The following is a 23870-nucleotide window of genomic DNA, read 5'->3' as shown; positions in this document are numbered from 1 at the left end:
GGGGGCGGGGGGGCGGCGGCGGCGGCGGCTCCGGCTGCTGCGGGCGGCGGCGGCGGCGGAGGGAGACAAGGGCCGCGCGAGCGGGGCGGGCGCGCGCGCGCACACCGAGCGGGGCGGGCGGCGGAGGGATACCAGGGCCGCTGCCCGCCGCCCCGCGCCGCGCCGCTGATTGGCCGGCGGCCGCCGGCGGCGCGCGCCCGGATTGGTCCGTTCGGGCCGAGGGGGCCGGGCGGCGGCGGGCGGCGGGGAGGGAAGGAAAGGAAGGGAAAGGAGGGGGCGGGGCTTCCGGCGGCGCGCGCGCGCGCTGATTGGGCGGCGCCGCATGGAGGGCGCCCCGGCGGCGGCAGCGCGGGTGGGGGGGGGAAGAGGGGGGGGCGGCCACGTGGGGGCGGCGGCGCGGGAGGGGGGGGGGGAGGGGGAGGGGGCAGGGACCGGGGGGGGGGGGAACCGGGACCGGAGCCGGGCGGGGCCGCCCCGGGGCCGCCGCTTCCCGGCAGGGCCGGAAGTGCCGGGCCGGGCAGCGCCACGTGCGGGGGAGCCCCCCCCCCCCCCCCGAGCAGCTTTTGGGCTGAAATCCGGTGAAATCGGGGCTCTGGCAGCTGCTCCCCCCGGGAGGGGCCGGGGCGCAGCCCCCACAGCCGGGGTGAGGCCCCGGGGTGACCCCGGTCCCGTTCCCCATCGGCAGCAGCGGCCCCGGCCTCGGGGGGGGCTGGGGTCGGTCCCTGCCCCCCCCCCAGGGGAAGGGGCCGGAGTTGCCCCGGGGGGGGCTGAGGTTGGGGATGGGGAAAAAAATCCTTAAAAAGGGCTGAGGGGCGGCTGCACGGGGGGGGCTGCGGTCCCCAGCCCTGGGGGGCTTCCAAGGCCGGGGGGGTGCAGGGTCGGTTTGGGGGGGGGGTCAGAGGCTGGGCTGGGGGTCCTGGTGTCTTCCAGCCCGGGTGATTTGGGTACACCCCGAGCCTGGAGCCCTACAGAAACCTCCCGGCAGGTTTCTCCTCCGGCACCCAACGTCCAACGAAGAAAAAATCAAAAAAAAAAAGTCAGCACAAAGTCCAACGGGGCTGAGCGGTGCCAGGCTCAGTGTGGGCCCCCAGCAGGAGGTGGACACGGAGGTGGCAGTGAGGGGGACACCGCATGCAGCAGGCACAGCCCCGCTGCGGGAGCAGCATCGAAGCATCCTCACACCCGGGATCTCCGGCACCGTGTGCTTCATGTGCTGGACACATGGGATGTGTTTTCCTGGCAGACCTTTCCAGGTGCTGGAATCCAGTTTGTGCAGCCGGCAGGGATCAGTGAGCTGCACGGGGCCGAGCAGAGGCACTCACCTGCTCGTCCTGCCTTAGGTAGAACGATTTCCAAGTGTGCTCAGATTTGAGCGAGCCTCATTTTTCTTTCCCAGTTTGGGTCCCTGTAAAAGAAAGGTCAGTGAGCCCACACCATCAGCGCAGTGAGGAGGATGGATGTGGAGCAATGAGAACGAAACGCCAGAGAGCAGCGTGGGCAGGGCCGGCGGGCAGCAACCTGCACAAAACCCAGCTCCTGGCGGGCTGCAAACATCCACGCGTGGGCAGAGCCACGGACGTGGTGTTGGGTGTTGTGACAGGAGCGTGTCACAGCATCCACACGGGAATTAGTGAGAGCGTCCCAGAGCGGGGTGAGAACACGGCAATTCCTTTAAACACCTCTCCCTTCAGTAGGCAGAGCAGGGCCCTTGGTAAAGGCACTTCCATGTACGTGGGTGTCCCTGCCAGGTACTGGGACACTGCACCCAAACATCCCTGGGGAGTGCTGTGAATTCGGCGGGGCGATGCCCTCGTGTGTGCCCCGGCTGCAGCTCGGCCACTTCCATCGCTTTCCTCATCCTCCATCCTCCTGCTATTGTGCTGACCCTGTCCCAAGGATCGATCAGTTTTCTTCACTGGAGGCAAACCTTTCCTTTTTCTCCTAAGACGTTCTTATATAATATTTCATCTAAGTGGCCACATCCCAGATCCTTCCGTGAAAACTAAAATGACTTTCTCTGCTCACAGAGGAGACGAGGCCCAGGCAGCTGCCTGAGACCATTCAGTTTGCTCACTGACCACAAGCTCGTTATTTTTGTCACTTTCCTTCAACTGCTTGCATGTCATTTGCATTGTTTAAAGTCAAAACAAAACCACCTCAACTTGCAGGCACAGTACTTCTCCCCTCATACATCACCGGTCACGCCAGAATCCCAGCTTTGCATGTTATTTTGTCAATGTGCAGGAAGCAGAAGAGAAACCAGCTTACTCTTCTGAAATTGCATTGGCTCTGCAGTGCTGACAGCAGGAAAAACCATCGGTAAACTTAGCAGAAGTGACTCAGGACAAAAAGGATCCTGGGCTGGCTCCGTGGCCACGCTAGCCCTGGGGATCCCGGCACCGCGGTACCGCTCAGGAGCGCTGCGCCTGTCCGGGCTCCCAGCCTCTGCCCAAACCTGGCTGTGCACTCCCTCAGCTTTTCAGGCATTTAGTAGAAATTTGCTAATATAGTTTTTCCGCCTTTTACCTTCCAAATTCCGTCCCAGCTAGTTCCTGAGTGCTTAGGTACAACCTTGGATTTAGGTCCCTGGAAAGCTGCGACGCTCCCAGGCTTCAAACAGAACACAAGGGCAGGACAGGAATTTCACATTGACATTTTTATTAACGCCAACTGTTTTAATTTTTTTTTTTTTAAACAATAGCACAAAAATGTTTCAGGGAAGCAGTCTGACAGTTAGTCTGATGACCTTCTGAAATACAGTTAAGCCACACCAAATACGAATTCCTGTTAAAGAAAAAAAAAAAAAAATGGAGCTCAACCTTTGTATTAGAGGGTGCTGTGCCTGGTTAGTAGACCACGCTGCTTTGTGAAGTAAATGATGGCACACAGCTTAGACTTCATCATCACGCCAGTCATCACTAATTTAAGGCTTCTGAATCAAATTACCATCAACATCACAGAAAGGAACGAAAAGCTAGTGTTGCTACGGCCATGAGGAGATTGAACAAGCTGGATCTTTTAGACAAGTAACGGTGTCTTGAAGAGAAGAGCCCTGCCCTAACAGCAGCCAGGAGAACCAGTCACACAGTACTTATCTCCTCATTTGCATGCATTTCGAGGGTGCAATTTAGTAAGGAAAAAAAAATATTGCATGAATCGTTCTCTTATTTAATGTGGCTATGAAAGATGTTTCCTTACAACTCCATTATCTCTAAGAAGGACATCAGCGAGTGAAACCGAGGAGAAAACCGAAGAGCGACAGAACATTTTTCTTTTTGCTGAGAGGTAACACAAAAGGGAGGGAAACCTACTCCTTGGATTGGGGGGGGACTGCGGGAACATCTCCCCAGCACCTCGCACAGGACGACGCGCAGCCCCTCCGGCACGCCAGCCACCTGCCCTACGTGGGACCTGTTCCACACAACGCCCTCAGAGGCATTGCCCCGTTGCTGCCCCAGGCTCTCCACAAAATTCCACTGACCTAGAAACCGCTGGTTTCTTCTTTTCGGGGGAGGGAGGGCTGGGGGAGGGTGTAAAAAACAGAACATCTGTCAATAAGGGTGTCGGGAGGGGGAGGGCGTTAAATATTTTAACCACTGACAAGGCTTGAGGAAGTTTCACAGTTTTGTTATGCTCTATTTTATTACTATCATATTTACAGATTTCTTTTTTTCTTTTTTCTCTTTTCGTTGAATTGCTGATAATTTTAATAGAATTTAATTCTTGGAGTGTGAGCAGGAACCAGTTAACTACATTCATTGTCCAATCCCCATCCGTTTGAGAAAAAGACTCCAAATTCTTGGCATATGAATCAGCTGTTGGGTAGCTCCTCCCTCTCCCCGCGATGAGGCAGCAGGACTGCAGCAGTGGCATGCACGGATTCACACCATGGCTGGGGGGGCCTTGCGCTGCAGAAAATATTGGTGGATGTTCTCGGCGTCCCGCTTCAGCCAGGCTGCGTTCAGCAGAATATTTTCACAGCACTGCTGGACAGTGCGTTCTGCCGACGGAGCGGGGTGGCTCTCAAAGAAGGCCTGTACAAAAAGCACACAACCGTCCGTGAGGGTGGAAACAGCCAGAGACAAGGTTATATTTTTAAGTCCCCGAATTCCCTGGTTTGTACAGAAACAAACTGTGCTCCTCTGTGCTCAGATCTGCTCCCACCAACTTCATAGACTGAAAAATCTGCAGAGCGCTTGCTGAGTTTGCAAGACGGTAATCCCAGGTACAGACTGGGAGCAGCACAACGCTCCCATCTCTCTGCTAGAGGAAAGCCACGGCAGCATTTCTACAAAGCAGCCCAAACGCTGCCTCCTGCCTGTCCTGACCTCGCTGCCGGGGTCAGCGAGCGGCACTTGAGTGATGAATTCAGTCCCTCACGGGGAGGCAACAAACGAGCAGCAAACCAAGTGTGTATTTCTGGACACTTGGAAGAAGACGCTAACTGAAGCCTCGGGCCATTTTGCAAAAGCATTTGTCTACAGATCAGATTTCTCAGGACTGTAAGGAGGCCTCTGTCCAAACTGCATTATGACCTCCAGGCACCAGCAGCTCTCAGGGTTTTGCTGGATGTTCTCAGGTTTCTTCCTCCAGAACCAACAGCATCGATCACCTGCAAATAGCTCGGGCTGCAGAAAGTCCAGAGGCTTCTGTGACTCTGCACTGTGCAACTGGTTAAAGGGTGGAACAAGCTGGCACAGCAGGGAGTCATCCTTCATCTTCAGCATACCTTCCCTGTTTCTAGCAGATCCCCTTACACTAGCGTATGCCCCAGGGTGACACGGAGACTCAGGCACAGTAAGCACTGCAGCGAAAAAACTAGGTATACCACGTCTCAGGAAGTTCTTTTGGAAACTAGTAGTGATTTAGTTAGGGAAAGTTGCTCTGGTAGATGTTTTGCTAAGTGTTTTTTAAGAAAAAAATGAATTACAGTGCAAGGTTTCTCCATAAAATCACTTGTGCTACTAAATCTTTTCTAAGGGGAGGGATCACTACATGATAAGAGACAAAGCTTCTGGCTCAGAGTGTCTTCGAAATAAGAATCCTTCCTGAATTTTCCTAATGGCAAAGTGATAATCAAGGGCCACATTTTTAAGTTTTCTCTTCCAAGGAGGAGTCCCTGTAAAACTGCAGGCAAAGAACAAATAAAACCCACACATGTCCTCAAAATGCTTCCAAGACCAGTGCCCACACTCCGATGTCTTAGGGGATGCTCGAGTCCACGAGCGACATCACATCACCTTGGGCCACCACTTTCACAACAGGCTTTCTGCAGACACGAGTCTGTCTTGTGTCAAAGCCTTGCTCTTCATACACAGCACAAATGACGACAAAACTTGGAACCACAATATGGAATTTAGCTAATTTTTAACATGTTAATTCCTTTAAGAGTTGACTGGGTGCTAGTGCAGTCAGCACAACATGTACTGTATCAGTCTGGGGAGGAACGAAGTGGTGGTGTAAGCCTCAGCTTCCTACAGAGGCAGTAACAACTATGGAATTTACCACAGTTACCTTTAAAGGCTATCTTTCAAGGAGTCTTAGAATCCACGCCACAAACTCTGCTGCATTTTATAAAAATTTAAATCAGTAAGACTAATGAAATGTAAATCATTAAAAGCTGCATATTAGTCTGTGAAAATACTGACTTAAGACATTTCAACAGAATAACTCAAGCAAAAGGAACACGATTCAGGGACTACCCAACAGTCAGTGTCGTCAGAGGCAGAGCTTCTGTTCAGTTGAAAACCAAAAACCACACAGAACTCATGGCTCTTCCATTAGGTGCTTACAGCCCAGAGCACGCCACGTCTGTCACAGATGAAGTTAATGATCTATTTAAATAAAATTCTTACCTTAACTTCTGCGGCCATTTTATCATTTGCAAATCCATCCACTGTTAGCTGAAGGAAAAAAAAAATAAGCAAGGGTAGGCAGTTAACATTTCAAATATACCTTAGTTTTGGTCTGCTATATGGACAGGACTTTTCTCACAACCACACATACCTTTATTAGTCGGGATATCAAGAATCCACCTTGGTATCGATTATAAAGTTCCTCCCAGTTGTCCCTTACAAATTTCCAAGCAGCTTTTCTCCCCTGCTTGCTGCCTCCAGCTACTCCACCGATAACAGATACTGTGTCCTGGGGACGTACCTCTTCCTGAAGGGGAGAATGTGGACAAATACTCGATATTGTTCCAACAAATACAGCATGTTGGCTTTATGCATTTCTACATTGAATATCCAGGATATCGTGGTTGTTTTTTTTTTTGTTTTGTTTTTTCTCCACAGACTTTAAGATACGAATCAGACTTAATTGCTGAAACTGTTCTTTCTTCCCTTCATTACATGAGTACAGTGTTCTGTCACCAAGTGCTCTGAATGCACATATTCTCATGACATAAGGAAACAACAGGTTTTTCCAATAACTTACTGAAAGTGCAAAGGTGAGAACTTTTTGAATCAGTTCTGGTTGGGAGATGGCTCCAAGGACTCGTTCAATGCGGTTCTTCTCCTCCTGCATGTCTGCTTGCTTGTGAAGCTTCAAAGCCAGAGCAAACAATGTTAGCACATGGTATTAAAAGACTTCCTCTCACCTAGCACTACCGAAGTTGCTGTACACACTACAGCTTCTCGATTAGTCTTCAGGCATAGTACGTGGACAAATTGAACATGTTCATGAATAATCCTGCAGCTATCCACATTACAGACCTCATTACACATCCATCAGCAGAAAGTACCAATAGTAATAAACTGATCTTCACCACTGTTTATATAAGGTCAAGTAGAGCCGTGCCTCTGAGCAATGAAAAATAATCCTAAAATGAGATGCAACAATCCACTAGGTGGCAATTTCACGCTACACAAGGACCAAGGAAAACCACAATCAAGTCCTAGCGTTCACATCATCAGTAAAACATCCGACTGGGCCTGTCTGCAGATAAACCACATCTTACAATGAACTTGTAGGGTAGAATTTTAGCTTTTCGTTGCATAAGCTGGCAGTGCTAACAAAAGGGTGTGCACTCACCTTTAGCATGGTATCTAAAGTAGTACTATCTCCATGCTTCAAAATTGTTACATATACCTAAGAGAGAGCATAAACAAGGGAAGTCCCTCATAAATCACACTTTTAGAAATGCAAAGCAGAGCTGACAGTAGAGATGAAAGGGCTCTACAACAACAATCTGTTTCTACGTATTTAGGCTAGATTTCAGACAGGCAAACAGATCTGGAAAATACCTGCACCAACACCTTTTGTTTTAACACGGAATTTTAAAGACTCCTTGGCCTCTTCCTCAGTTTCAGCATAATTTGGGTAATTTCAACTACAGCAAAACAACAGAACAAGGAATCTTTGTACCATGCAATAGCTAGCAAGTACTTCATATATACCCAAATCCATGTCTACCACAGCTGGACTTTGTGCTCTGCGAGGCCAAGATGACACCTGTAGTGCTCTTCAAGGATCCCTGCACAATTTCCCACATTGCTTTTAAGACTGGAGGATGTAAGGTGCTCATAAACAAATGAAAATTAACAGAAGTCAGCTCAGGTTCAGCACTGCACTTGAACAGTCTCCCAATCCCCAAAATCAACACCACCTAGAGGCCAGAGTTGTTCTGCATCAGTAAATGTGCGTAAAACATTGGAATCAAAATTTGTGATAACCTACAGGACTCCTCAGATCAGCTGAGAGAATTTGTTTTCCTTCCACATGGTCCTTAAATCGGCGTCTGGCTTCTTCTAATGTTGCCTTGTGCCCAGCTTTTCCTAGTTTGCCCAAGACCAGACCTCTGAGAAGGGCATCAAGATGACCTAATGAGTAGCAGGATAAAACACAATTATTTGGAGACAATTCAGCAATTAAATTAATGAATGTAATTCTTTAATTCCATGTAGACTGATCAGGGCAGAGCTGTATAATAATCCTTCCATGTGCTTGGGGATACCTAAAGAAACCAGGACTTTTCCCGCTCTCATCGGTGCCAATGGAAGAATGCATTGATGTTCCTACAGCAAGAGGGTCAGGAGAAGAAAATTCTGGAGCAAATACAACAGGTTATGCCTGTAACCTGAGCTAGGCTGGTAGCAATAACCATTTGAGTCTACAACAGGACTAACTACAACAGGTAAACATGCACGTATGTGGCTTCCCATCCCCATAGTCTAATAAGCAGAGAATTTTTACTCAATCAGCGACCAGGTAGGGAAAAGTTTCACTATTTTAGCTTGCACTTGAGAAAAGAGGATTGTTTTGGGGTTTGGCTGTTTAAGTATAAAATTACCCCCAAATGCCTACTTCAGACCTTCCCCTTCCTTCCTTCTCTGCCCTTCCCAGAGTCTCAATGGCTTAGTCACGCAGAAGCATTTCAAAACCACTAATGGATTTCGCAGTGTAAGTTTTCCTACCCTCTCCAGGTTTGGGGTCCCATCCCAGTCTCTCCCCTATCGGTGAAAATACATCTTTCACGAACACCTGGATTTCCTCATAGAAGTCTGTGTGGGACAAGAGAGTTGAGAGAATCTCCAGGTTACAGCTGAGATCGCTCCACACGGTGTAATTGGGCTCATTGACAAAAGCTTCCATGACTTTTAGAACCTCTACAGTGCTAATGATTCCAGCTCGGGCCTGGGAGAGGAAAAGACACAGGTTAGTTTTACTTCCAAACAGAATTGAGATGTTTAATAGCTCATTGCCTTAACATTTTTTTTTTCTGTGTGCACAGCCTGCACACCAACTCTCCTGTGAGGCTCTGCCAAGGTGAGCTGACACTGGTGAGAGCACCTCAGCTGTGTGCTCAGGGCACACCATGCTTCTCACACAGGTAAAAGCACTTCACAAGGGGATAGCTGTGTAATTATAAGCACATTTTGCAAACAGGAAGCAGACAGCAAGATTAAGTGACTTAACAAAACTGCAGCAATGCTGCCAAGAGATAACAAACCTACAGAGTTATTCTCAGCCAGATACTACACCCACCAAAATCTTATTTTATCTAAAAACTGTGAAGATTTAGAGGCTTCGTTTTTGTTCTTCATGAAATTGAGAGTGTAAAACTGCAAAAATCATTTTTGCTTCTTGCTACTCGTGAAACAGTACAAGTAGTACCGCCTTCCCACCTCTGCCAGCAAAATTTAATACTGCTTCAGAGCATCACGGAAACACTTCTGTGCTCAGTACAGTTGATGATACCTACAGTGAGCATCTCCAAACAGATTGCTTAATCTGGAACTGGATCAGTAACTTCCAGCACAGAAAAATAGGTGAAAATCAATTTTTATTATCAAAGCTATCTTCACATGATAAAAATATAATTAAAATGGACACCAGAACAGGAGTCTAATGCAGTATTCCTGTGTTATTTACTCATTTTTCTGTCCCACTGGTCTTGCAATATTTGGGAAGTGACCAAGGCTACAGTTTCAAACCCTCTAAGCCATGGTGAATGAGAAGCTTTGAAGCTAGAGAGGTAGGGTATCAAAACCACATTTTTAAAGCTTCCACATATATGTATTTGCTAACAAGCAAGAATAAGAAAGTGCAATTTGAAATACATAGTACAGTAGTTAATTGTTCAGAGCTACTACCATCTGCTTTTGGGGTAATAACTTGCTTTTAAACAGTAGAAATCCCCAACAGCCACCTCCTCCAGCTTTAACAAGCCCTACTGGGTAAAACGCATGGTGCTGATAAAGCCTTGGATTAAGTCTTTGAGGGGGTAATTAAAATATCCTTATTTTTAGGAGTTAAAAGAAAGCAAGTTCTCAAAACAATTAATTTTATAAGACTATAAAATAATACATCCCTACATATAAAATGGGAGTTATAGACAGACTGCTTCCACAGGATTTAAGTCTTGTAATACAAGTTAGAACTTGTTGAGCTAATTAATAGTTAAATGTATGCGGTAATCCCAAAGGCGCTTTGCCTCCAGAAATGGAGGCTGACAAGCACTGCTTTCTGCAGCTACTATAGCCCTCATTATTAGACAGAATAGCAAAGGTTGCTTACCAGAGAGAACAGATCATTCTGCAGGCCAAGTCTGTCCACAGGGGGTAGGGAGAGGTCTTTGATCGCTGGTATTAAGTTCTCCAGCATGTCAGGGCTATACTGGGTACGGTAAAACCCTACTGTTCCAAGGTTTAACTGAAACGTACCAAAAGAGTGAAAAATTAAAAGTAAGGAACAAAAAAATAATTTATTTTTGTGTGTGTGTGTGTGTTTTGTTTTTGGTTTTGTACCGTGAGACGTTTCTCAAAGTACTGCAGTTCAGAGAAGTCAGTCATTTAAACCAAATTTTAAAATAAAGGCTGGGGGGGAGGGAGAGGGCGCACTAAAATTTGAAATAAGGAATGCTCTCTAAGAGAGACAGAAGATGAGAGGGAGCTGGCGTGAGGAAGCAGAGGCTAGGAGCAAGGAGAGAAGATAAACTTCTATGGGTAACTCCTAACTGAAGTAAGGGTAGGGATGTACTGGGAAGATGAAATGCAGGAGACTGCTGGTGCTAGAATCTTATCTTTTGTAACCTCACTCTCAACTTGCTCAATTCAAGAAAATGATTCTCTATCTGTAAGAAAGGAGAACAAGGACCTCTGCCCTGCATAAAAGCACGTCATGGGCAGCAAGTTTGATGGATTACATGCTACTACCTGCTGGTATTTCAGTGTAGGCAGTCAAGTATTTCGGTGGGTTGAACAGCAGTACCAGACATAAACCAGAAACATTGCTGAGCTCATCAGGAAGTTGCCCCTCTTTTTGCTGGTGCTACAATTTTGGTCAGTCCAATTGCCTGTCCTCAGGACAGTGGCACTAACTAAAAGCATCAGGCTGACAACCCTTGCAGGCAGCAGTCCTACAAATCCACCTTGGACTGAGCCGAACCGTTGCCTTCTCAGGCAGCAGTATCAAATTTGGGTCTTGTTTGGACGGGTGGGTTTTGGGGCTGTTCATTACATGTCCCTCTGTCACCAGGGGGAAGCAGATAGATGTGACAGAAGGGAACACACAGGTCTGACAGCTGCAATATTCCTGTTAGTTAAACGGAAAGGTTTGATTTAGAATGAAAAAGAGACTAACCCTTACTGTTATTTCATGGAGTCACCTCTCGGAGTACAGCTCCAGCTTAGAAACAATTATTCTTCAACCTCATTAGTTCATATGGCAATAATCCCAGTCAGCTGCTGTCTTTCAGTTTTTAAATTCTGTTTCTGACTGGTGTCTGCAACAGATCTCAACAGTGAATTTTTTCACTTGCAGATTTGTACTCGCCTGGTAATAGCCCATTGAAAACCTTCACACTTAATGAAAGATAAACAGGACTATTTTTGCTCAGGACGGACTTGAACTAAACTGTGGTTGCCATAGGATACTGAAAAAGCCACCGCACTTCAAATCAAAAGTTGCCTCTACTTAATGGTGCTCTGTTTTTCTGGGCTTGCACTCCTAAAATGTTCCAGTTTACATCGTCTGGACTACTCTTGGAAGCAAAACTTCCAAGAGAGAAAGGACCACACTAAGCAAGCATTACAGAGAGCAGCCAATATCCAACAGCAACACAGAAAGGCCCCTCCACAAGAAATACAAGATTGCAAGGAAAAAAAGAGAAGAGGAAATTGAAATGCAGGGGCACATTACAGCGACAACCCAGCTTATTGCTAGGAATGTGTTCTCTGCCGTTGTGACAACTCACCTTCACCCACTGGTCTGGTTTAACATCTTTCAAAACCAAGGTCAGCTCTGGTTTGTCCATCAATATTTGCATTTTGGCACAGGTGGGGTCATCACTTGTACAAATACTTATGGGGACCATCCACATCGGAAAATCCTCCCCTAGAAGAGGAAACCAAAAAAAGGAAGGCCTAAGGAAAAAGGGTATGCAAACACTGAGAAAAGCTGCCTGATGCTCAAACAAGTTTCAGCAGCAGTTTAAGCAAGTCTGCTTAAATTGAAATTAACAAAAACCTGAAGGAAAAGAGCAGTCCTAGACTCCAAAGCCAAAAATCTGAATCACCTTTGAAGCCAAACGCCTTAATTTCCATAAGCAGAGGAGGTAGGCAGAATTTGTGTCTTAGAATAGAGCTGACTTCCATACGAGGCATTTTTATTTATTCACAACTATAAAACCAGCGGCTTACAGAGCTCCTGAGATAGCAGCATTGGCCTTACACTGGACATCAGTTTCAGGCATTCATCAAAAGCATCTGAACACTCTGCTCCTGCTCCTAGCACTCATCTTACCAGTATATGGTCCACTGGCACAGAATTTCTTCTGGACTAACTTCAACACTTTGTCCTCTTCTTGCTAAAAATAAAATAAAATAAAATAACAACAACAACAACAAATCAGATCTCAGAAGAGTTGCAGCTTATTTCAATATTCATGGAACGAAAGGAGGAAGGCATTACCAGCACATCTAATCTCAGCTTCTGTATATCACTCTTTATTTCTGTGTACTTTTAAACTTGGAGAAACTTTCATTCTCCTTCACAAATAGAAGCTAACCACAAGAATTCATTCCAGTTTATTAATCACTGTTATTGTTAAAACATACATACCCTAACCCTCAATTGATTTTTTTTTTGGTCAGACTTTTGTCTAACCTCAGTTTTTAGCCACTAATCCTCAGTCTGCAATCTGGTAGAGTAAGCATAATCAAACTGGAGCGAGAAGCAAACTGTGCTGCAAGGGGACCTAAGTCAAATATTCCCTTCCTCCCCCCTTTTCACACACAAAGAGCAAACGGGCTATGTCAGCAAACTCCCAGCACGTGATCTAGAGTGCTTGCGGATAAACTCCATTATCACTTTCCACTGGGTTCCTCCAGTGAGCCGCTCTCCCCTCCCTTCAGAATCAGCTCTGTCACTAAACAGCAATTCCCTGTGATGTCTCCTTGTCCAAGATCATTATTATTATTTTTTAAGTGACTGGATACTGCCGAATTCGAACTTAAACATATCTAAACACAGACTTTGATCTGGAGTACTGAAAAAACAGAGTTATTACATGGGGAACTGCTAGACAATTTACCTGTTCAGCTTCCACATAAATGAGCGGAAATCCCATTTGTTTGGTCCATGTATTCATCACAGCAGCAATAGGTTTACCACTAGCTTTTTCCAGGCTTTCCCAGAGGTCCTCTGCAGAAGAAAAGCCTGACTGAGGTCTCCCAGAGCCTTGCCATGTCAGACACGACTACAGACACTACACGGGCACCGGAGGGTGGCAGGCTACGTTATGACTCCAGTTTGCCCTTCGTGTTTTTGACTGCCTTTTTGTCAAATTGTAACTGATGATGGGCAAGAACAAGGTAATAGCTTAAACCATTCACAGATGAGGAGAGGGAAGAAGAAAACGTCATTACAACTACAAAATGTCATCAATACACACTGAATATTCAAAGTGATAAACAGAAGCATCTTTTCCACAGGTTTTTCACATACTATGCCAAAGAGCCAACTGAACAGCATGGGCTGTTAAAGGCTGACAGAGCACGATGTTCCACCTCCGCATTTGTGACTGAGGCACAAAAAAGGTCTAAGTAAAGAAAGCACTGTGAGATGTTAGACCAGACTTTGAACTGTTCAATCACATACGCAATCGATACTGCAAAACAAAGCTTGCAAAAGGCTGAAGCTTACACAGCAAACCACGATACACTACTTCTAAATTAAATCTTCGCTCAGATATATGCTTGGCAGTGGTAAATGCACGTCCTTCAGATTACCTCATCCACACACTCCTGAGATACAGAACCTCTACAGGATGCTGAGTTCTGGCTGTGCAGGTGACACAGTGTATAAAACTGGAAACAAGCCAATTACTTCCTTGCATTTCAGTTATCTCAGTCGGAAAACCAGCTTTGTAAGAATCCATCAATTTAGCAATAAAAAATTTGTCTCCAGAAATCAGTTTTCTTAAGCACGTAATAATCATCAGTTACCTGTAGCTGCATTCTTCTGCAGGAACTTTGTTAAATATAAATTCATTCCTTTCCGAAAGTCCTGGGAACACACAATTGAATAGGTAATGGCACCAGAATGTCCTCTCTACCTCCCTCCGCACTGCATTTATACTCAAGAACCAGCCAAACAATCCTAGGATCAGTGTGCACATCTAACTCCCACCTAAACTATGCTACTAGAAAGAATACCTTAAAACATTTTTATTAGCCAACTTTTAGTACTGAAATAGTGGGGAAAATACAGAAATAAAACTCTTATTTCTCCTAGCTAAATTCAAATACAGCCCAGAAACCACACTGGCGAAAATCCTTCAAAATATAAAATACATACATTTAATAGTATAATTTTATTTTTTTTTTTTACTGTAAAAAGATTTGGCAAGCTACACTTAGTTTTTTAACAACAATCTTTTTACCTCATCACCAATGTAGTCATGTAGCATTCGGATTACAGACGCTCCCTTGCTGTAAGAAATAGCATCGAATATTTCATCCACTTCGGATGGATGGCCAACACTAACCTGTGGTAAACAGGATAATTAACAGTGAGAACAATTTTAATTGCCACAAGATTTTGATTTTGCTTGTTTTATTGCTTAAGGAGCTGACTTTTCTCTTTGAAGAAAGCACACGTATATCCATCCCCAATTTGTCTTAGTGGAATCTGCACCCACTTTGCCATCTCAAGTCAGTAGAGCAGGAACACTGCTGAAGAAGCCATCATCGAACCCTCAAACCTCACTTTTGAAATATTAGAAATACTAACAAAGGAAAAGCCACAAAGCGTAAATGCAACTTCAGATTTTCCTTTGCATTATGAATGACTGCACAGTTCTCTTTTCTCAACAGAAAAAAAAACTCACATCCAGCTGACAAGAAAAAAGGGAGATGACTAGAACAAAGAAAAAATCTTACTTCAATAGGATGGCTGTTGTCTAAGGCATCAAGCTCTTGAGCTCGCGTGTAATCAGCAGAAACAAATTGAGTCCAGATATCGTACTCTGGGAAGCAGTGATCTACACATAGGTACTCAATCCAGGAGGCAAATCCTTCATTCAGCCAGAGATGGGTCCACCATTCCTGGAAAGACGAGAAGGCAGAATAAAATACAATTAACAACAAAATTCCAGGAACGTCACTTAATCAACAAGAGGTTTGCAGAAAAGGTAAGCTGTTAACAGCCTAGTGTAGCATAAATCAGAAAAGGTAATACACGTAAACACAAATTCCTCCCTATAAAGAAGCCCACAGCCCAAGCATAGTGGTTAGCAGAGTCTTCCCCTGCCTGAAGTCCTAGGAATTCTGCATGGAGAGCATGGAGGTACAAGTGAAACTCCCAGACTAGACTAGAGGTCAGAGCAGAGCCACTGAGGGAGTTGTCATGAATGACTACTACGAATGTTATCTAGGTTAGGAAGCTGAGTCAGTGATATGCAAGGCCACGGTTCCACAAAGCAGCAGAACTGTGGCCAACACAACAGCGTCGTCTTCAAGCTGAATAAGATCAGCTGCAGAGAACTAATTTGTTGTTTGTTGCTAACAAACATGCTTACATACAGTAGAAAACCTGGAATCTAGAAGTGTTCCAGACTATGGAAACCTGAAATCTACTGAATAGCTAAAAGTGGTTTCACCCAGCCAAGGATGGGCTTCGTTTAAAATGTGCATGTTACATCGATGTTTAATTTTTTTCCCTTCATTTCTAATATCTAACTGAAGCAGGAGAGATAAGGAAACAAGCTACGGATAGCAAGGATGAAAACACCCTTTTCATAACCACACTTACCATCGTATAAACCTAAGTGTGGTGCTTAATTCAGAAGAGCGTGGCTGTGACGATATGGACCCTTCAGTAAATAAACCAAGCAGGACGCAGAATCAGCCCAGTAAGCTGTTCCACAAAGCACTACTGCTTCTGTGATGAACGAGACATTTACCCCAGGGAGAGTGAAATTTCAATAAGGAAAGCTGTTACTGGAACTCTAGGCAGATAAGCCCAGCTTTATTTTAAGAGCGAAGACTATCTGGTTTTCTTTTACATTTCTGACTGCATCCATTTCCAGGTCAAGGTTCTAATACAAAGGCTGGTGCCAGAGGATTACTGCAACCGCAGAACAGATTCCCAAGTGATGTTTGGACATCTAAATCTTTTCGCCCCCATTTTTGTCCCTCGTCTCACATGCAACCCAAGTGCTCAAGAACCTACTTCTTCCCCTGAAAGTCTTCTGATCTCATTTATATTTGCTACAGAGGAACTGGTACATTGTGCTGCCCAGTAAGACCTGGTACTGGCAAACTAAACCAGTGACGCTGAGGCTGGTGCAAGCATCTCAGGTTATAGAGGAGAAAGGGCTGACTTTCCAGAAACTTGGGAGTAGCACTGAAATCTGTTTTCACTTTTCACAGCTGCACCACAGAAGAGAAATTGCTCTGCACTGCTCTCACATGGAAGCTACCTGTGCTATCACAAACAAGAACACGGCTGACTACATTTTAAGAGGCACAGCACTGTGAAAAGGTTTGAGAACCTCTGCTGAGCGTTAATATTTATATTGGTGGTTTTCTTCCACCCGCTCACACTTCATTTAAGCAGCCTGAAAGCCAGAACAGTGCAGATTCGGGGCTCCAGAGGCGATGTTCTTTTTTTGCCAAACACTCTGGTTTCTAGCAATACAAGAAGCTTCCTAACCTGTGAAATATTTGGATTCAAACATCTATTTGTGGGGTTTGGGGATAAGGAGTGTCAGATCTAATTAACAGAGTAAGCTGAAGCTTTGTTAACAGCAGAAACTCTGACAGATACAGCTTTCAGTTTTTAGCACTAAATGGAGCTTATTTACAGATTTCAGTCTTGCTGCTTCACATAATGCTTCTGTTCCCACTAAAATTACTTAAACATCAAACCATTCAGACAGCTGGCTTCCCATATACCTGAAATAATTCACGTAAGTTACTACTGAGCACCTTCTCAGCTAGTGGACTAGAGTGATTTGCGATGCTGAGCTGGCACTGATGTGCCTTGGTATGAAAGCCTGACGAGTGAATCATGCCTACCTGAAAGGAAAACTGGATTACTGCCTCTGAGTAATCTGACTAGCCAAAATCATTTGCATGGAACACCGGCACAACTCTAACTAGAACAGTACTCGAACAACTGAACAATGTTTCACACAGAGAAAGTCTAAAAATACTTTTAAAGAACACAGTGGTGAAGAAGAGAGTGATAATAAAGCACTAGTTATAAATTAAAAAAAAATAATAACATAACATGCCCAAGATGTTATTAAGGGACACTTTAAATAGCACATGATATGAAGCACGTTTCAAAGAAAACTAGAAGAACTTGTAACTGTTAGGTACCATAGTCACAAGGTTTCCAAACCACTGATGAGCAAGTTCATGTCCTACAACCAGAGCAACCCACTGGCGAGATGAAGAACAGGAATTTTTGGGGTCAATGAGCAATGCAGTCTCCCTGTATTTAAAAGAGAGAGATAACTGAACAGAGTGGCACACGCCTATAGAAGAAAAACACAATCACAAGTAGGTTAAATTACCTAAGCAAGCTAAAAAGTGATCAGTACAACTGGAAAAAACAAGAGCTATTTCAGTTTAGACACTTTTTTTTTTTTTTTTGTTAAATTCCACGGTTATTGGAATGCTTTGGAGCAATAGTTCCTCATGGCATGCAAGAAGACAAGTGCAAAAACCCAAGCAGGACCAAGAAAGTTTACCCTTTATTTATGCAAGAGCTCACCTACGTAATCTAGCAAAGGGGGATTTGGGGAGGAGAGGGCAAATCTCACCTTAACTGTAACTCCCTGTGCACTGCAAGCTGTACGCACAGCAAACCTCCTCTGCCTCCCCCAGCCCCAGGGGAACTCCAGCTCCTCCAAGTGCCCGGCCGGCCGTGCTGCACACGTGCACGGGATTCTCCACGTGCAGCTCACACACGCACGTGCCCCTAGGTCGGGCACACGGCCTCGCACTAACACCCCCGTCGCGGTCAGGACACGGTGGGTCAGCCAGAAAAAGGATTCTGGACCGCTGAGACTCAGAGGGGAAAAACGGGCACCTCAAAACACAGGCGGTGCCTGTGGGTTATGCCGACCTTCTGTCCCCAAAGGGATAAAGCAAGCGTGCCAAGCCGAGTACAAGGGGGGGAAAATTAACAGCAAAATTAAGAAAGGCTTCCAAAAATTCTGCTCATTCAAGACAAATATTTTTTTTTTTTTCCCCACAGGGAGTAAAGTATCAGGTTTCATCCAAATTGCAACTAGAAGTTGATTTTAAACCGAGGTTCAAATTTCCATCACATTTTTTTTTGAGGCCAAATCAACAGTTTTGCAGAAGAAATTCAACTGATTTCAGATTTAAGTCCAAAGCTTACAAGTCCAATCTTGCACAAAATGAAGGAAATCAGTCTAGCAATGAGCACAGATAATGTAAGAGTATCGAGCAAAGGTACAAAAACTTGATCAGATGAACATAAAAAAACTGAAAAGGAAGGCAAGTTAGTATTTTTGATTTACATGGTTATAATGTGGTTGCTAAATTTACCAACTTGCCTACGACATAAAGCAAGAAACCCTTCCAGCTGTGTCAGTAAGTACATAACTTTTATGGGGAAAAAAAGCAGCCAAGAAAGTTCTCTTGTGGAACAGGCAGTGCTGCCAGACAGTTAAAAATCCTCACACCCTTGGACAGTAGTCACATAGCTCACTCTTGCCTTCCTAAGATTTGTATAATAATGCACGCTGCTGCAGAAGTCAAAATTACCCAAACTGAAGCAAGATCTGGAGGTATTTACTCAGTCTTATTTGGGATGATAGCAGCTCCCTAAAACTAATCCAGTTACTTCCAAGAATTAGTGAACAAAGAGGGGGAAAGACAGTATTTTAACAGCATACCTATAAGTAACAAGGCCCCAGTTCTCCATGGCACCTTTATAAAATAAATACAAAGGTTTATTGATATTGATACACACCTCTTCCTAAATGTTTATAATTCAAATAAAATACAGTTCATCAATAAAGTGAGTTACTTTACCAGCAGCAAAATCTGCAATAGCTATGAGATCAATTTTAGGAAGAGGGTAAGGAACATTGAAGTAGTCCTTATAAAAAGGCAGAGTTTTAGCAGCAACCTGTAAGAGATAAGAGGAGAAACTTAGTAAATATTACGTGAACTTGGAACAATTGGTGTAACTTGAAAATTTCTTTACGGCTGAAAGTAGCCTAAGAAAACAGCAGACACAAGCTTTCCTCCAGAAGCTCAGTTCCCAGCTTCCAGAGCACGGTGGTTTGGAAACTCCCCTTCCCTTCTCCTCCCAGGCTGCAGCCTACCGTCAGCACTTCTCCTTGTCTGCGGATGGAAGCCTACACTATCAAATCAAAACAACTCCAGTAAAATGCATACTTTTGTCATTAAAGACACGAGTTTGTCCACAGGTCACATTTCATTTACCATCGAGGCCGGTCTCCCGGAGCTATTGAAGCAAAACCCCCCCAGAAGCTTTGTGCACATTTACGTGGCCGAGCAGAGGACAGAGGCACGTGCAGCCTGTTGGAGGTCGCGACAGCAGTGAGGGAATCACCCGGGGCACATTTACCTCTAATGCAAACTTTCCTTGTTCTGCTTTGCCAACCGGAGTGTAAACGCGCACTAAGACGCCATCCAGGGACCTGGTCTCTACGAAGTCGTATTCGCCCACCACAAACGCCACCAGGTACGTCGACATTATAGGGGTGCGAGCAAACTTCACCTCCACCAGGTTTTCATCGTCCGGGTACGGCTTGCGGTCAATGACGTTCTGCAACAAGAGAGAATCAGGTTAGGCTCATGGCACCGAGACTGCACCACGCAACACATCCAACTAACTATTGTGTCATTAAGAGCCACACATTTAACAGGGAAGATCTCTGATTATAAATTACAGATCATACCACAGGTCCCCGCCTAGCTATGAAAAGCCCCCTCATATACGGGGGCGTGCTTTTATTATACATCCATATATATATGCACACACATACTATATTCTATTACTGGAAAGGCAGCTGAACATGCAAGTTATCAGCTGCTGTTCTCCAAGGAGGATATTACCCAGTTCCAAATAAGGCACAAGACTTTTACTAAAATACCAAACAAACCTGTAACCACGTGGTCAGTGGGCAAAGGTCGACTTTACAGGTAACTATGAAGGTTAGTGTTACTGGAACTTAAAAATTATATATAAAAATCTACTATATAACTCACTTGCCCTTCTCCAAAAACACTTTCCAGAAATATTTGTACCATATTTAAACTAGCAGCCTGAAAATGCCCACTTGTATTTGTGACAGAAGCACTTTTACTTGCACATTTTACCCTAGTTCTGCTCAGAAATTCTCTAGGGCAGAAAACATGCTTATTTATCTCAAGTTATAGCAGCTATATAAACATGCAAAGGCTTATTTTTTTTCCAGTCACTCTTAATCAAGCAGCACGTGGCCTGACATATGCTAAGACTTTAAAAAGAAACACACCGCTGTGGTTTGCATGGTGTTTCGATTTTGTGTTAGCATCTGAAATAACAATATCTTTTTAAGAATTATCTCAATTTAGAGCTGCTTAGTAATAGCTAACGAGATAGACTATATTCCTAATTCCCAAAGTATATTATTACCTTTCCAACAGTCAGCTGCCTTTACTATAGCTTTATTTAAAATACAGTTTGCATTAAGAACTTACCATATTTGACAAAGCTACTCTGTCTTTAGGAACCACCAATGAAATATCAAATGTTGCCTTAATAGCAGGCTCATCCCAGCAAGGGAAGGCTCTGCGAGCATCAGTAGCCTGAAGGAAACAAGAACATTAACCAAATAAATCACAAGATACTGTTGCAGTAAGAACACACAAGAATTCAGCATATTTTACAGGCAAGAAGTTGGATGCTTGATGGCTAGTCACTGGCGCAGTGTCCTCACTGCTACCCCTTGACCCCTGCATTAGAGCATTTTGTTACTACTGTGATAGCTTATTTCCTTTTTTTCTTCTTTTTTTTTTTTTTTTAAATGCTCTCTGTGCTCTGATGGAATTCTACAGTCTGAGTAAAATTTAGCAGAGTCATGACAGGAGCAAAGCTCAGTCATGTGAAAGCAGAGAGGGCACCCAGGCGTTCACAGCCAGTGCACACAAGACCACCTATTTATATTCTACCACTATACTGCACCCAAAAAATGTTCCATTGGTATTAGGTAAGTACTCTGAGTTTTTATGTAACCAGGCAGATGAAATTACAACACGGTATAAAATTCTGTCATTATGACCAGGGTTTACATAACGTTTGAGGCATTATCTGGCTCACATTTATGGATGTCACTAAGATGCTGAGATTAAATCTGAATGTTCCATTAAAAATTAATATATTTCACAAAGGCAAGTTGTAGAGATGTGTTTGACCACTTCTAAATAAATAGATGCAATGTTTGAAAACATCTATTTTATATATACAGTGCATCACACATCAGCGTGATCCCTGGCTGGGGAAGTTGCCAGATCCGGAACGTACTGACCTTCAAGGCACAATGTAAAGGATACCTTTAGCTTTAACCATCCACACTCAGAGCAGGAAGCAAAAAACGATTTTTGAAGTTTGCCCAGAGGGTAGAGCTAACGCTAGGAAACGAGGCCTTTGCTGCTTTTAAGAACAAATCCTATATTAAGGATGACATTCTCTGAAAACAAAAATATAGCCCGTACCTCAAACTGAGTGACAGCAGCATAGCGTGTGTCTCCAGTAGGGGTAGTATATTTACTTCGGTAAAAACCTTTCATTTTATCATTCAGCTCCCCTACAAAGTCTATCTTTAGCGTTCCCGTCCCTGAAACAGAAACAGATGGGACATTGTTATTTGCACGTGCCAAACAGCACTTTTATTTGGTCTGGACCTGCAGGCCAGGCTGCTCAGCTGGCCCACTGCCCCTCTCAAGTAAGACGTCCCTTAACTCATCTCCACCCATGACTTTTTTGCCAGCTTCCCTCAAACCTTTCACCCTCCTTACGTAAAAATAAGCTCCAGCAGAGCTAAGCATCACAAACAATGCAGGCAAAGCCAGCCCCATGGTGGTGTTTTGGCACTCGACGGGGTCAAATTCCTGTAAGGTTCCTGCAGTGCTCATTCTCATCCTCTAAATGCAACACAGCAAACCAGACACCTACCTTAAGCCATTTGAAAAGTCTGATCCTGCAACTCCTACCTCTGAGTAGAGTTTACAAAAAATATCGGATAGCTACTAAGTGGTAATAGCATCCTCTGAAATCTACTGCGGAGGCCAAAGTGGAGCACTGGCTGCCTTCAAGCCTCTAAGTCAATTAGTCTCGGGATTTATTCTGCCCTCGATGTCTCAGAGTAAAAGGGGAAACCTGATCTTGACCAGAAAGGCAGCATGCCAATATCACACAGAGTGAAACATTAACGTTTTATCACCCCGGAATCTTTACATTTGTATTTGAAAAGATGTAAATAAAACTGCTTTATTCAAACTGAGGAGCTAAGTTTCAATCCACAAACTCTGTAGAGCAAAAACCAGTACTTTCAAAAGATTTAGTGCATTCATGCCTAGGAACACTGCAGTAATTCAGATTAGCTCTTTCTCAGTAAGAAGAGAACAGATCACCAGTAGGTGACATAAATAGCTCGTGAGCCTAGCGCCCAGGAGCAGGTAAATAGAGTCACTTCAGGTGTTAGAAGCAAGCACCACCACTAACCATTAATGATTTTAATATCCAAGGAACCTTGCAGGAAAGATTTCCTATGTCAGGAGCTAACCTGCACTGCCCATTCCGGTGCTATCCATGCACTGAGTAGCCAGCTATAAGCAAAACTTCTGTTCTAGACAGACAGAAGTACAGCAATTTTTTATGCCACTTACTTGAAATACATTATTCCTAGTAGAAAAGGGAAGTCCAATTTAAAACACTCTCAGAACGAACTTCAATCTACTTTTACGACCGACATTTCATTTAAGAGCGCCCCTCTTTCAGCCTCCTGCTGACTTTACAGTGGGCAGAGTCCCGAGGGAGCACCGTGCTCCCAGGCAGTGACTGAAGGGAGGGCAGAGCTACGGCTCCAGCTTCTCAGGGTGCAACTCCTTAAATATGTGGTCGAAGGCCAGAGCACCTAAATACCTCTTACCTTTCTGAAGGGTACTGGGAAAGGAGAGGGTAACCTTCTCATCCTCATTTTGATAGTTGAACCCTGTGGCGTGTACCTCTGAAACAGAGAAAGAGACTTGGTTTGAAGTAAGACCCAGTGGTGGTTTTGTGACTCCTGAGCATTAAAACGAACCCAATCAGCTGCACCCAACAACACGCTGCAGTTAGTGGCCAAATCAATGAAGATTTTGAATAATCTAGAATGATAATTTCAAGCAGCCAAAGAAATGCCACCCATTGCTGGAGCTGCACCTCACGTTACCTTGCTTCAGACAACTAAATTTAGCACTTCAGAGCACGAAGCCACAGCCTCAAACCACCACCTCCGAGGCACATCCTGCCTTCCAAACACTGCCTCCTACCTGGCAGAGGGATGTCTGCTGCTGTGAGTGCTGAAATTTGTGCTGCCCGATTGCAGTAAGAGCAGTATCCTGCACGACACCAAGAAAGCTGGAAACAGCTACTACAGCCCTGCAGCAGGATTCTTGCTAATTATTCTGAACAGGATGCTCCTGATTTAAGTGATTTGTGGATCTCAGTTTGAAAAGCACACCAACAGCCACAGCAAGGTGTTTTCGTTTGGTTTTAACCACTAAGAGAAACTCAGTGTTGATTCTACTTAAAAATTGTCTTCAGAACCACGGACCTACCTTGGAGTTTGTATACCATTCAGCAAGGGCATCCAAAATCAACTGAAATATTAA

The 23870-nt window shown here is 44.6% G+C and overlaps 1 protein-coding gene across 1 annotated transcript in view; it reads right to left on the bottom strand.

The window, feature by feature from the left end:
* Positions 1-3611: 3611 nt before the first annotated feature.
* NPEPPS (aminopeptidase puromycin sensitive) overlaps positions 3612-23870 on the bottom strand; it is a 33886-nt gene continuing 13627 nt past the window's right edge. The window contains exons 3-23 of the mRNA XM_082778930.1: positions 23147-23224; positions 21711-21832; positions 20697-20804; positions 19579-19779; positions 19017-19113; positions 18878-18911; positions 17328-17442; positions 14883-15047; positions 14384-14488; positions 13947-14007; positions 13034-13143; positions 12244-12307; positions 11696-11835; positions 10018-10152; positions 8415-8634; positions 7678-7820; positions 7033-7089; positions 6436-6543; positions 6007-6162; positions 5856-5903; positions 3612-4034 (exon numbers count right to left, since the gene is read on the bottom strand). Of these exons, the coding sequence (XP_082635056.1) occupies positions 3882-4034; positions 5856-5903; positions 6007-6162; positions 6436-6543; positions 7033-7089; positions 7678-7820; positions 8415-8634; positions 10018-10152; positions 11696-11835; positions 12244-12307; positions 13034-13143; positions 13947-14007; positions 14384-14488; positions 14883-15047; positions 17328-17442; positions 18878-18911; positions 19017-19113; positions 19579-19779; positions 20697-20804; positions 21711-21832; positions 23147-23224 (2420 nt within the window). The 3' untranslated portion in view covers positions 3612-3881. The remainder of the gene's footprint in view (positions 4035-5855; positions 5904-6006; positions 6163-6435; positions 6544-7032; positions 7090-7677; positions 7821-8414; positions 8635-10017; positions 10153-11695; positions 11836-12243; positions 12308-13033; positions 13144-13946; positions 14008-14383; positions 14489-14882; positions 15048-17327; positions 17443-18877; positions 18912-19016; positions 19114-19578; positions 19780-20696; positions 20805-21710; positions 21833-23146; positions 23225-23870) is intronic.

The sequence above is a fragment of the Aythya marila genome (genome assembly GCF_965140915.1).
Source record: "Aythya marila genome assembly, chromosome: 25".
NCBI lineage: Eukaryota > Metazoa > Chordata > Aves > Anseriformes > Anatidae > Aythya > Aythya marila.
This window is presented reverse-complemented; position numbering and strand designations above follow the sequence as displayed.